This window comes from Musca autumnalis, unplaced genomic scaffold, assembly GCF_047663935.1.
Source record: "Musca autumnalis isolate F117 unplaced genomic scaffold, ASM4766393v1 scaffold_2, whole genome shotgun sequence".
NCBI lineage: Eukaryota > Metazoa > Arthropoda > Insecta > Diptera > Muscidae > Musca > Musca autumnalis.
The window spans coordinates 93,230,822-93,245,099 of record NW_027411755.1 but is presented as its reverse complement, the minus strand read 5'-3'; the positions used below and the strand labels follow the sequence as shown (position 1 = coordinate 93,245,099).

Genomic DNA, 14,278 nt, shown 5'->3' with positions numbered 1-14,278 from the left:
CGAAAAATAGGATATCGCTGTAAACAAGACTACAAAATGTCCAAAGGATCCTCGAACAGTCTTTAAACTGCAGTTATGTTAGACTTGTATGAGTGACCTGAAGATGTTGTCCAAACATATTCTCTTGGAACTTGATGTACTTTTGGAAGTAATTTTGCGAGTGGACCGAGATAGTCCATATTAGGTTCGATTTTAGACCGAATCGGTTAGTCCCTTCGACTATTTTATTGAAAATTGTTGAACTTTTATGGCGGAGTTACCGATATGACTTAAATTTAATTGGGACAAAACATTACGAGATCCATAACTTGGACCAAATCGGTTGATCCGTTCGACAGTTATCATGAGTTCCAACCTGCCAGACAAACAGAGATACAGACGGATGGACGGTGGTAAGTACTTCCATCATCTCCAAACATATTTATGTGGAGTCTAAAATCATTATTTTGATGAGACCTATTTGCATCGTATTCTAGTGTATATAATCTCGTAACCTTAAAATCTGAGGCTACAATTAAACGTCGGTGATGAGAAGAAAGTAAAAACAAGTCACGCACAAAAATTCATTTGTCTTCATTATTTTCTCATACTTTTTAGCAGCAAATTTGTCTAAAATAGAATAACAAAATGTTGGCGATGGCAGTAAAACAAATTTCTAATTCGCTTTCAAGATGTAGTCCACGAAGGACCAACCCTTCATACATTGTATCCAATAGACATTTTTTCATATACTTCCATTCCACAGTGGTCCCACTTGTATGGGAAGGTGCGACAAAAATATTTATAATCGTCGGATCAATCTGATTTTTTCAGTATATGCTAAAAATAAGTAAAAAAATACTTTAGCCAAAACATCATCAATATGGGTCCAGTTTTTCCTATAGCCCCCATATAGCGGTACCACCCGATTTTAAGTATTTTGAAGCTTTTATCTACATTTTCGGCCCTAATTGGCTGTACTTTGGTATTTGGGGTTCCCAATGGTCAAAAACCTTCTGCGCCAAAAATTGTGGTCTTAGGTCCAGGTTTCGGTATAGCTCTCATATTACGATACCTCCCGTTTTCAGGTATCTTGAAGATATTATCAAAATTTTCGGCCCGAATTGGTTGTAATTTGCCATTTGGAGTTCTCAATGATCAAAAACTTTTTTTAGGACTTGGAAAAAAACCCACAAGAAAGTATTATAAAAATGTGATTTCCAGCACATTTTATGCGAATAATGTGTACAATTTTTTATGTAAAAGTAATTAGAAAACCTTGTACTAAAACTTCCATTTCGAAAAAAATAATTTTATCCTTTCAATTTTGAGTTACTTGCCTTGTAAGAAGTCACAACCTTACTGATGTTTTTAAAGTTTCTAAGAGATTATACGCAAATGTCAACTTCTTCTGTATTGTTTTGTTAAATAGTGTTATAAATTACAAAAACAGTGCTGGAATACTAAAATATAATATGTTTAGAGAAAACTTGCTAAATTGTCGCAGAGATTTGCTGATATCGATTTTTGTCGCAGGTTGGGACCAGTGTGCATTCCCACAAAACTGAACTCGTTATTTTTGTTGTTACAGGATGAGTTTTAAGCCTCGAGAGCTCCATATAGTTTGAATATGACATAAACTTGGAGTATATTCCTTAAGGAATTCGCATTTGATAGTGGAATGATATGACATGAAGAAGTAATTCAGATTTCATTGGAAGTTTCTCTCAAAAACAGCATACAAACAAAAATTTTTTAAATATTTTCTTACAAAACTTGTTAATGATGTACATTTTCTGTTCAGAAACTTAAGAAAATATAAGTTTTAATTTGAAATCTCCAAAAATACAAACATTTTTATGAGAAAAAAATATAATAACTAGTTACAGCAGCTTAACAAATTTTGTTCGACCAAACCATTTCCCCTTGCCCCCCCCCCCCCCCCTGCGTACGTCGGTGTTGTGTAGAATATTTCTTTTTTAGCACCTTTCGTCTAAAACTAAATTTCATGTTACTCTCATGAATTAACTCGAAAAAAGAACAAAACAAATTTATTCAAAAAATATTTGGGTGTTTTGTTGGCAAATTTGATGTATATATTTTGTTGATATATATTGCAAATACATTTTTCATTTAATCGGTGACTTATATTGAAATTTGATGGAGAATATTTTTGTCTTTGACGTCTTCTACCTTAAATGAAGTTTTGTGGGACTAAACTTAATAAACTCAGATAAAGTACAACATTAACCGTAAAGCGTGATTATACCCTACATCACACTGTGGTAAGGGGTATTATGTCTTTGTGCATTTGTATGTAACATACAAAAGGAAACGAAATAGACCTATAGTTCCTTTTGGGGATATACATACATATATTCACTTTCTGAGTCGATTTATGCATGTCCGTCCGTCTGTCCATGTATTTTTATTCGCAAAGTACAGGTCGCATTATTTGTCCGATTCAGCTGAAAAATTGGAAATATAATTTTTTTAGCCATAGGAAGAACGCTATTGCTTTTGGTGGAAATCGGTTCAGATTTGGATATAGCTCCCATATATATTTTCGCCCGATTCCACGTATTTGCTGCACCAAACACGCTGTATACGTCCGATTTTGATGAAATTTGGAATGTTTGACTGAATTCGCTCTAGAAATTAGAGTACCAAATTATATCGAAATCGGTTCAGATTTGGATATAGCTCCCATATATATTTTCGGACGATTTCACATAATTTCTGTACCAAACACGCTATATATTTCCAATTTCGATGGAATTTGGAATGTGTGACTGAATTCGGTGTAGAAATAAATGTGCCAAATTATATCGAAATCGGTTAAGATTTGGATATAGCTCCCATATATATGTTCGGCCGATTTGGCGTATTTGCTGCACCTATATAAGTCCGAGTTCAATGATATTAGGAATGTGTGACCGAATTCGGTCTGGAAATAAATGTGCCAAATTATAAAGGAATCGGTTACGATTTGGATATAATATAGTCGGCCCTGCCCGACTTTGATCCTTTCCTTACTGGTTTTACTTTTGACAGATTCCTTGCGTTTAGGTACGATTTAAAGTTTTGGACAAATAACTTTGTAGAATATTTTGATCTGATACGATCACATTTTAAGGAGTTTTTTACACGTTTTTGAAAAAAAGGGACCAACAAGACCCGTTTGGTGACTCGCATGAGGGTTAATTTTTTTAAAAAAAGATATCCCGCATTGTTGTCAGTAAAAGCAAAGACACTTTGATTTTTAATATTTCAAATCCAGTATAAAGGGGCGGAACTTGCCACGCCTATTTAGGTTACTTCCCGACGTAAACTTTCAAAACGCCGATACATGTGTCATTCTACGTCGTCCTAAATACATCAAATCAAACATTTACTGCAATGTGCATTCAATCTCTGCAAAGTGATATCAATCTCATAGAATGCATATTTAAACTCACGTAATCAATACCCGTCCGCGAGACAAAGTTCGCCGGGTCCACTAGTATCTAGTATTGGATATTACTTACTTACTTAGATGGCTTTTATACTAAACAGAACGTCTTGTTCCATAAGCCGAACTAAGAATAGATTTCCAAACGCACCGATCTTTTGCCTTACTTCTCCAATTTTGGACGCCATGTTTTGTGATATCTTCTTCAACTTGGTCTTTCCATCGGAGTTTTGGCCTTCCCTTGGGGCGTATACCGTCGAGTGGCTCGTATTCAAATGCCTTTTTGGCGGGGGCATCTTTATCCATCCTGCAGACATGGCAAAACCAACGCAATCGTTGTAGTTCGATGCGTTTTCCTATATCGATGTCGGTCGGCTGGTATAGCTCGTGGTTCATACGACGTCGGTATTCACCTTCAACGCATATTGGTCCATAAATCTTTCGAAGAATTTTTCTCTCAAACACACCAAGTTCTGCCTCATCTGCTTTCGCAAGTACCCATGCTTCAGATCCATACAAAAGAACGGGTAGTATCAGTATCCGGTAAAGTGTAAGTTTTGTTTGACGAGAGGTGGTTTTGCTCTTAAATAAACAGTTATTTAGACCAAAGTAGCATCTGTTGCCAAGATTATTCTTCTCTTTATTTCAAGGCTTATATTGTTGGTTTTATTTATGGCGGTGCCGAGGTAGATAAAGTCATTTACTATTTCAAATAATAATTATCAACATCCACAGTTGGTCCGAGTCTACTGGATGACTTGCGTGTTGATAGCATAAACTTCGTCTTACCGCCGTTGACTGCCAGACCCACTTTGGCAGACTCTTTTTCAATTTTTGCAAAGGTGGCTGTTACGGCTCGCGCTGATCTACCTATTATGTCTATGTCATCTGCGTATGCAAGCAACATTACATCTTTATTGTATATCGTGCTGTTTTTGTCTCTGGCCGTATATATATTCGCATTTCTTATGACCTTTACCAGTAGGATATTAAATAGGTCACACGATAGACTGTCACCTTGTCTGAAACCTCGTTTTGTGTTGAAAGGCTCGGAGAGGTTCTTTCTTATTTTAACCGCTGATCTTGTGTCAGCCAATGTCATCCTGCATAGTCGAATTAGTTTTGCAGGGATGCCAAACTCAGACATGGCTTGAAACAACTTTGCTCTAATTGGGCTGTCGAACGCGGCCTTATAGTCGACGAATAGGTGGTATGTGTCGATTGGATATTAAGAATTGAAAATTAACCATATCGAACCACGTTCGGTCTGTCCCCATACAAAAGCTCTGCCCCGTTTCCAGCATTTTGAAGTTTTAACCACGTATTGGTAAACCCAGAATTTTACAACCGTTCGTGGTTATTTGCCATTTTAAGGCTCAGTTCCGGCAAATAAATGACACTGTTTTCGGGGTTGCAAATTGATGATCGTGAATTTTATTTTCTGGAAAATAAGTACAACAAGTATCAGTCGACTTTGCCGACAGAGATATGTCCTCAGCCTGTGTGAATTGCGATATTTGTCCATGAACAAATCGAAGAACGGCTACACAACCAAAACCTTTTTTCCCAAAAATTATGTATTTAGGGTGTATTTGGAATGTTGTGTTCTTTTTTGGGCAAATAAACTTGCCAATAAAAATATCGAAATTTTGGGACATTTATCTTAACGGTTATGGACGTTCCGAACAAACGGAAACATCTTTTAGTCCATTTTGGAAATTGATATTATTTTGAGTGTCACTCCTTTCGACTTTAATTGGTCACCGTAGTATTAACATCTTTGACAGGAAGCATGAACTTGGCTACGAAAAAGGGAATATCAAAATGTCCAAAGGATGTTCGAACAATCTTTAAACTGCACTTATGTTGAACTTTTGTGAGGGAGGCACCCGAAGATGTTGTCCATACATATCCTCTTGGAACTTGATGCACGTTTTGAAGAAATTATCCGATGTGCAAAGTTGAGACCAAATCGGATATTTCAAATTTTATTTGGGAAGTACTTGAAGCAGTGGACCATTTTATTGAAATCAATCATTGAAATCAAAATTTTTGTAAAGAGGGAAAAACTATAAGTTTTGATTTGAAATCTCCAAACACAAAAAAATTGTATGAGATGGAAAAAAGGTAATAATTTGTTACATTAGTTTAAAAAATTTTGTTTGACCAAAAAATTTCGGAGGACCCCCTGCGTACGTCCCTACCCATATACGCATATCTATTTTGACTTGACTAATATACTAAAAATATAGAATAAGACGCTCAATTATTCCAATTTGTGGAATTTTAGTTTCATGGTGGTATCTCTGTTTTTGTTGGGCATATTCCAAAGTTAGAACTTGATAATGAAACTTGACCATCTGAGCTTTAAATAATTACCAAATGTGTTGGCATTGACGGTAAAATATTTTTCTATTTGGTGTATTAAGAACATGTAACATGATAATCAAGAAGACTACATAGTAGTGGAATTCTGTAATATTTTAATTCAAGTTGACAACATTCATGACATCGGTAGAATTTAACGATTAATACACTTTGGTTATATCTACTGAACCGTTTTTCATTAAAATTTGCAGCAAATGTTCAAAGTTTGCCGACGTTTTCAGTACATTTTTCAACGACAATTTAATAAAAATGTTAATAATGTAGTGAAGTCCGAAATGCGAGAATAAACTGTTGGTGTGAACTGTGTTTGAAATACGTGTTGTAAAAGATATGATGCTAAATACCGCTGAAACAACATGAAGTAAGCATTTTAGAGTTTCAGAATGTTCTAAAGAATTGTTGAGAACTTTATTTGGAAGATTTTGCAAGAGGTTACTTGGTTCAACTCCCAATAGTTTAGCCGATACTGAACAGAATTTCAGCAATTACGTAAAATTTTCTATATTTTATAGATTTTGATGCCCTAGATGAAGTTTTTCTTATGTGGTTTTTTCAAAAGATAAGTTCTACCAGGTTGGGGCTACAATATTACTAAAGACAGCAAGACCAAATTCCTATTCGTTTCTGAGATAAAGGCCAGATAAATGCAAAAAAGTGAAGATATAGCCCGGTTTAGATGAGGCCATAAAATCCGAACTGGATCTGACAGGTCAAAACCCAACTAGGGTTTTTGTAGTCTAAATATGTACTTTTAAAAAATCCATGCTAGAAGTTGTTTGCATTTTCAGTGTTGCATAGTGTAAACCTTGAAACAACCGCACCAAAAAAATAATTTAAGTGATTCTATGAAATTCGCCGAGTGTAATAGTATTATTTGGGCTTGAAAAGCAACAAAGGGTGTTGAAACTTTTGTTTTTATAAAAGTAGAAATGATCGAGATATTGTCAACAATGTTTCTAAAAACTATTTTAAAAGAAAAGTGCAAAAAATTTTGTTCTATGTCCTGATTTTTACCTCTATCAGGGAAACACCGTTAAATAGGACAAGTCTGGCTAATACAGGACTTTCTATATACCATAAGATTGTTCGTACGTACTCTGGATATAACTCTTAATTATTTTACATAGTCATTTGTTGGAAAATAACTTCAAAAACTAGAAATTTCTGGCCAAATTGCCTGCAAAGCGACACTAATTACGATCATGCCAAGATTACGTCAGGAAAAACTTTAAAAAACGCCAACAACGAAAAACTTTTCAGCCTACAAAATTGTTTTTTGAATAGTTAAAAAATCTCAACCCGTTTCCAAGTTACCAACGTTTAAATGTTTTATGTATATTTGGTACAACTTTCAAAATACAGAAAATCGGGAGTACTTCAACGAGACTAAATACCAAAGGTTGAATAAAGTGGCTAAAACTATCAATTTACCGAAATCGGGGGTAACATTTTATAGACCTATACCGACAAATTTCTGGTGCATAATTGTATACCCTCAAAAAAGACTTAAACATTTCAGCCATTTCGGTATATTAAGGCCACAACCTTCGAAATACCGAAAATCTCAAGGTACTCTCCTCTCGAAGACTAAATGCGAAGTTTCAGCCATTTCAGTTGGATATTGAGGCCACAACCTTCAAAATATCGAAATCGGGAGGTACCGTTCTAAAGGTACTATTGCGACATCTTACCTACGCCAACCTACTTTGAATCATTGTAAAGTTGAGATTTCCTACTTTTATTGACAGGCTTTTCCCCTAATAGATTTTCGCATAGGAATAAAAAGTTGACTATTTCCTCCCAGAAGTTTTTGCCCATTCCGACCCCTGAATATTTGTTGACCATCACCAATAACACTGGTAAACAAGACCCACATCAGACTTTGTAGAAATTTCGTTTCTGAGTACTTTAAACTGAAATTTTGTCGAGGGTCTTGAAAACTCCACGATAAAGGCTGGTTTTACGTTACATGATATAAGTTAGAAATCGAAGTTACGGGCTTTTGCGAAAGTGATCACAACACAACCCTCCCAAAATTTCGGATGTTACCCATTGCTTGATATTTTTTTACTGATAGATAGCCGTAGACGTTTCACACATTTTAACATACAATATGAGATAACCACGACTTGGGGTGATTACAGTAAATGGGGATATACTGAAACTTCGACCTATTGTTTCCTTAATTTTTTTTTTTTGGGAAACCAGTGCCCCCTTAGCGAAGAGTATGCACAACTTTTTACGAAATGACGCTCAAACTCTTGATAGAATATTTTCGGAACTAAAAAACCAAATATTTTCATATGTGTTGATTTGTTCACTAAGAGATTGTTCATGTGGCGATTGTTTTGGTCTTTAAAGTAAACAAGTAATTGTACAATAAACAATCCTCCAAAACATACTAAACATTCAATTTGCTGTTAAATCATTTTCAAGAATACAGATTTATACACAATACATTCATACGTATGTACGAATGTACATATAATTTAACCAACGACTAAATTTTGACAACAAAACAAAAACTATATATTTTTAATATGCGAATTTAAAATGATAATTTCTCTTTAATTACCTGGAGGTTTACTAAAATTTCCACTTATATCCAGACTTTCAAAACTGTGAAACGTTGTGTCTGACTCATCCCTTTTGCAGTACGATGTTGCATTACCTTTGGTAAACATTTCACCGTCATTACAACAACGCCTAATGCAGGGCATTCGACGGCACGTAGATGTTATATCGTCACAGGTTCGCACCAAAAACTCCTGCTCACTTCTATAAGGTGCGTTGACTACAGCTTCAATACAATACCGGGATGGACCAAATATTTTATTCAATGGTCGAAGATATATGCGTCCATTGTTGATGGAAAACTTAAACTGTGTTAGTTTATATTCGACGAGTACTTTGTCACGGGGACAATCTATAGGCTTGTCATTAAAAATTACTACAGTCTTAAAAAATGGCTGATACACTTGGAAGTCTAGAGCTTCTGCTTTTTGAACACATTTGCGTTGACTACCATCGTAAACATAGTTAAGTGGACAACATTTCTGGGCAAATGATATTTGTCTCCACTGCTGATCATCTTGGGAGCATGATACGGTCACAAGTTCATCTTGTACACCCATCACACAGGCATCTGAAGCAATCTCCACGTCGTGATTCTTTGCAAATCTGTTGAATATCTGATTTTCACAGACGGGAATGCTTGAATTAGTCATATGATCTTCGCTCAGACGTATACCCAGACCGTAAACTGGAGTTGCATTTTCAAAAACAGTCGTTTCTTCTCTTTGACCGGGAGACAGTTGGGCTACACTTATATTTAAGGATTGTGGAACGCATTCATATCTATCGACTTCGTGTAGATCATTTGTTATCCGGGCCAACTTCCAATCGGCTCTTGGACAACATAGAGGCACACTTTTGAGATCGAGGACATCAGTAGCTGCTGTTAGTGTTACCGTTCGTTTGCCAGCAATGAGTAATGCACAAATTATTGGGAAAATCATTGATCGAACAAAATTCTTGTGTTCTGCAATCAGTGACGGGATCTTATGCAGATTTTGTTGGCAAACAAATATTCAGAAAATATACGATTGCCAATGACGCCTCTATTCTTGTGAAGAAATCGCTACCATTAAACATTTTTCTTATTACCCCTTTGCTTTAACGGCTTGTCACCAGCAGTAACGCCATCAATACAAACAACACCGGGCAGCGGGCGCTATAGTGACGAAATTTCCTTAACTGGCCGACAGATAAGAGTTACGATCACAATGTAAAAAATGATCGCTGTGAAGTTGTTGGTGTTTTCAATCAAATACCTAATCTAATCAAAAAATAACACAAAATATTGATTCTTTTCGCTAGTATTTTCGCTTTGTATTGCTTCGTCTGCGGGTTTGGGAGAATTCTATGTTTCACATTTACGCTTGGGCTCGAGAATTATTTTCGAAAGAAATTGAAATTTATATAAATAAACAAAATTCCGATTATTGATGGCAAACAATTGGTCTCCTTCTGAATATAAACAAAAGCCCACACACACGCACTTTAATTTCACTTTACGCTCGTAGTTCGTCCGTTCACTTAAAGTTCTCGCAATCAACTAACTGCAAAATGTTTTGGGGCACTTGGATAAGTGCTAAATGTTCGGCAAAACTCATTTCACGGTAGCAATGTTTATGAATGAATGGACGAATGTATGACTCTGAGTTGTTTCTACTATGGTCATAAACAAATAACACCTTTTTGCCTTTGCAACTATTCTCAATTAATAAAAAAGAACATATTTGAGATAAGCACACCTCTCAAGAATTTTTCCTTTTAACTGGACTGGATTTTTAAAAGCGGAAGAGAGTGAGAGAAAGAGTGACATACACAAAACGTTAAAAAATTGCACAAGAGTGAATAAAATTGTCCCGCAGGATAAAATTAATCACCGTTGCGCATTTCAAAAACCTTGGAAAGCTAATCTTTATGTTCAACATGTACATACGTGTTGAATAATTATTTAAGTATATTTTATGTTACTTTTCATATCCGTATAGAGGATACATTAAATTAATTGGAATTAAAAAAAGGTAAATAAATACAGCGGTTACCATGAAAAATGGGAAGTAGATTTATACATTGCAAGGGCTGCAATATTTTCACTATTCAAAGTTATTTTCTTAACGTAACTAAATTCAAATTCAAACAAGTGAGCAAAGGCTGTAATCCGGACGGGGCCGACTATGTGATACCCTACACCACTACCTCGGTGCATAAGCTTTTCAGTGGTAACAATTTTTTAGAGAGCTTTTATACCAATTGACTTAGAACTAACTAAACCAAAATAATTATTGAAAGCTTTACGGAAGAGAAAAAGAAGAGAAGCATCACAAACAATACTTCAAAATATTATAATTAGGATAGCTTAGTGCATTTTGCAATAACTCTGATATTTTACCATCAATGTCACACAAATATCCGCAGTGGAAATAAAATTCCACAAATTAGAAAAAGGGATATGTGATAGTCTTTATCTATATCTCAAGTATGTGACCACTTTGGTAACACAATTGGGATCAATTTAAACCTCAGAATGTTATGATTGTTCTTTTTTGCAATGCATCTAACCAAAGTTGGGATATTCTTCATTACAGTTCAAGTAAAAAATTGTTGGAATACCCATACTTGAAGAGCGGAGTGATGTGTACGTAACATATATTGCATTATTGTAAAGGTGACATTTTCTTCATCCGTTGCCAGGCTTTCCTTTGGGAATACCCCTACTAGCAGCGGAGATATTCGCATAAGAATAAAACGTTGAATTTTGCTCCACTTAGTTTTTCCCCATTCCGACCCCTGAATATCTGGGATCCCCATTAACCACCAAAATTTCGCGACGATCCGATCAAAATTGCAACCTAGAGAAATGGGATGCATTAACGACTATTGCGATATCTCCGTCGTTTCACCACCTACATCATCCTATTTGGCATCATTGTAAAGTTGAAATTTTCTACTTTCACCAACAGGATTTGCTTTTTGAAAGTCCCTAACGAAGCTGTGATATTCGTCATTATAGTTAAAATCGCAAAAATGAAAAGTTGGGTTGAATTAGCAACTATAACTATTGCTATATCTCTTTTATATCGTTGTAAAGGTGATACATATTTTCAACTTTCATTGCCAGATTTTGCTTTCAGATATTAACTTTGGAATAAAACGTTGAGTTTTTCTCAAAATAAGTAGTTTGCCCATTCCGACCATTGAATATTATCCGACCATTACCAAAATCAATAGGCTTCTTCCCCAGGACCCCCATCAACCCCAAAATTTCGCGATGATCCGACCAAAATTGCGACCTGTAGCGAGATTACAAAAACAATTAAAAATGGGATGTATTACCGACTATTGCGATATCTCCGTTGTTTGACCACCTACGTTAACCTACTTTGGATCATTGTAAAGGTGAGTTTTTCTACTTTCATAGGTATGCTTTGCTCTGGAAGACCACCAGCAACTACAATTGAAATCCCAAAAATGAAAACGTGGGTTGGATAAGCGACTTTTGCCACATACGTTTTTTGCCCATTCTGACCCATGAATATGATCCGACCATCACCAAAATCTATAGGTTTCTTCCAACCCCGGATACATCTAGCCAGATCGACTCAGCTCATCGAGACATTGATTCTGGTGTAAGTCTATAACCATTATTTCGATGCGTTAGAAACTTTTTGGCCAAAACCAAATTATAATACCCTACACACAGAAAAATATATGTTAGAAATTTGTTTGGATCCAAACAAATATTTGTTTTGGACTGGTTGCAAACAAATATATGTTTGGATCCAAACATAATTTGTTTGTACCCAAACAAATATATGTTTGCAACATTTTGTAACATATCTCAATTTTATTTGTTTGGGTTCCATCATATTTTTTATGTTAGAACATATTTTTTATGGTTCGAGAGAGGATTTTTGTCAAAGAGAGTAACAACTGGGCTCTCGCGGATGCGGAATGCTGTTTTATAACAAAGAGCTGTGTGTATGGTGTAATAGGAGATGCAGAAGCTTGGGCCAAACACGTGTGTTTCGTGCTTTTTTGTTGTTAACCAACGTAGCAAACAATATGCTGTTCTTTTTTTCAGTTGTCTAAATAAAATCGTTGAGTAAAGGCGGTAATGTGAGTGAATAAATCAGTAGTTTGTGTTTTCTTAAAGAAATGGCGCTTTTTAGTAAATTAAATGAACAATACGTTTTATAATTGGACATTATTTCATTCCGTTTTTTCTTTTATTAAAGTCTGTTATGTATTTCATTGGAATTTTTTATGAACCTACGTGTCTGTTGTTGCTTATTTCCATGCATTTCAATAAACAACCACCATTATTTATAAATGTCTGTATATGTTACAGATATCCAGTGAGCGCTTATTGAGAGCAAGTGAGCATACATTTCAATGTGTTTTACATTGAAATTTACGGCCTCTTGCTATCAGTAAGCGCCCACTGGTGCATGTGCTTGTTTTTTGTGGTTTTTGGGTTTGTATTTGTTTGCACCAAACATATAATTTGTTGCACCCAAGCATATATTTGTTTGTAGTACCCAAACATATACTATGTTTGGGACTGCTTGCAAACAAATATATGTTTGCTGCAAAATATGTTTGGGACATATCTTAGTTTTGCCCCTTTTTACTAAAATATTTAAAAAAGGACATTCCATTTTTGATGTGATTCTATTATCATGAAATTATAGAAATGGTGTTTAGGCCTCTTTACTTAAGCCGCTGGCCCTGCTTTCGGGTAAAAGATTAAAAGGCAAAAAATTAACGGATCGCATCAAATGCATGAAACTACCGGACTTTATATTGATTTGCAAAAGAGAGTTAAAGCGACAAATATTGCGAATTCTGTATTATGGAAAGTATTGTAAAATGTTTACGATTTTCAAAATGGCAAAATGATTTAACGATGTTAACCCCTTAAATGCACTAAAGTCTTACTATAAATACATTTAAATTACACTATGCAACACTGAAAATGCAAACAACTTCTAGTATGCATTTTTTAAAGTATATATCGAGACTACTAAAACCCCAGTTTCGTTTTGACCTGTCAGATTCATTTTATACCTCTTCTAAACCGGACTAAAACTACTACTGAAACTCTGAAAGAGCTAGTTCAATAGCTCAGCTTTTTTAACTGAACTAGTTCAGTAATCTAATTCATAGTTCATTATACAGTTCGATCATTCGGATCAGAATCGTTCGCTTGATGAAAACACATACATACACCAAATGGGAACAAACATTGGAATAATGTCATTAAACTACAAATATATTACATTTAGATATATTTATTCCATTCATAAAGAAAGATTAAGTTTGCATTACGTTTAGAAAAAAGACCTTCAGAAAAAATTGTAATTAGAATTAAATTTAAGTGGCTACTACTAATACAAAAGCATTACGCCCAAGTCAACTCCAAATGCTCTTTTTGGAAGCAGTGGTAGTTCCTTATTAAATGAAACAAAAAGTATTGGTAAATTTTTCTCCCAAATTACACTGTGATACTAAACTTGAAAAAATATGCAGGAGTTCTCATGTACCAATTCGGTTTGGTTGGAATCCGTGGAAGACGAAAATTCATTATTTTTTCTTTAGAAATAAACCATATATTTATTAAATATGTTAACAAAGAACTAAGTTATAGAGCTTAAAGTGTTAAAAAAACGTATTAAAAATTTCAACCCCAATGCGTATGATTGTTATTAATTAGAATGATTATAATAACAATCATACGCACTGAATAATTCGCACTGAGAATGATCGGAAAAATAATAGTACGATTCTGTAAACATTTAACGAGGATTATCGATGAAACAATCCCACACAGCGGGTTCTTTCGTACCAGATTGACCAGAAACCAAAAATGTTTCGACCAGCGGCTGCCAA

General features: G+C 35.0%; 1 protein-coding gene across 2 annotated transcripts in view; it reads right to left on the bottom strand.

Moving 5' to 3' along the window:
• Positions 1-10,001, bottom strand: part of mthl15 (methuselah-like 15) — a 32,841-nt gene extending 22,840 nt beyond the window's left edge. Inside the window, exons 1-2 of one of the 2 annotated variants that reach the window (XM_073968419.1) lie at positions 9,880-10,001; positions 8,394-9,656 (exon numbers count right to left, since the gene is read on the bottom strand). In XM_073968419.1, coding sequence (XP_073824520.1) covers positions 8,394-9,336 — 943 coding nt within the window. In that variant the 5' untranslated portion in view covers positions 9,337-9,656; positions 9,880-10,001. Of the gene's footprint in view, positions 1-8,393; positions 9,657-9,757 lie in introns of both variants that reach the window. The other variant, XM_073968418.1, reaches the window with a different exon arrangement.
• Between the last annotated feature and the right edge of the window lie 4,277 nt (positions 10,002-14,278).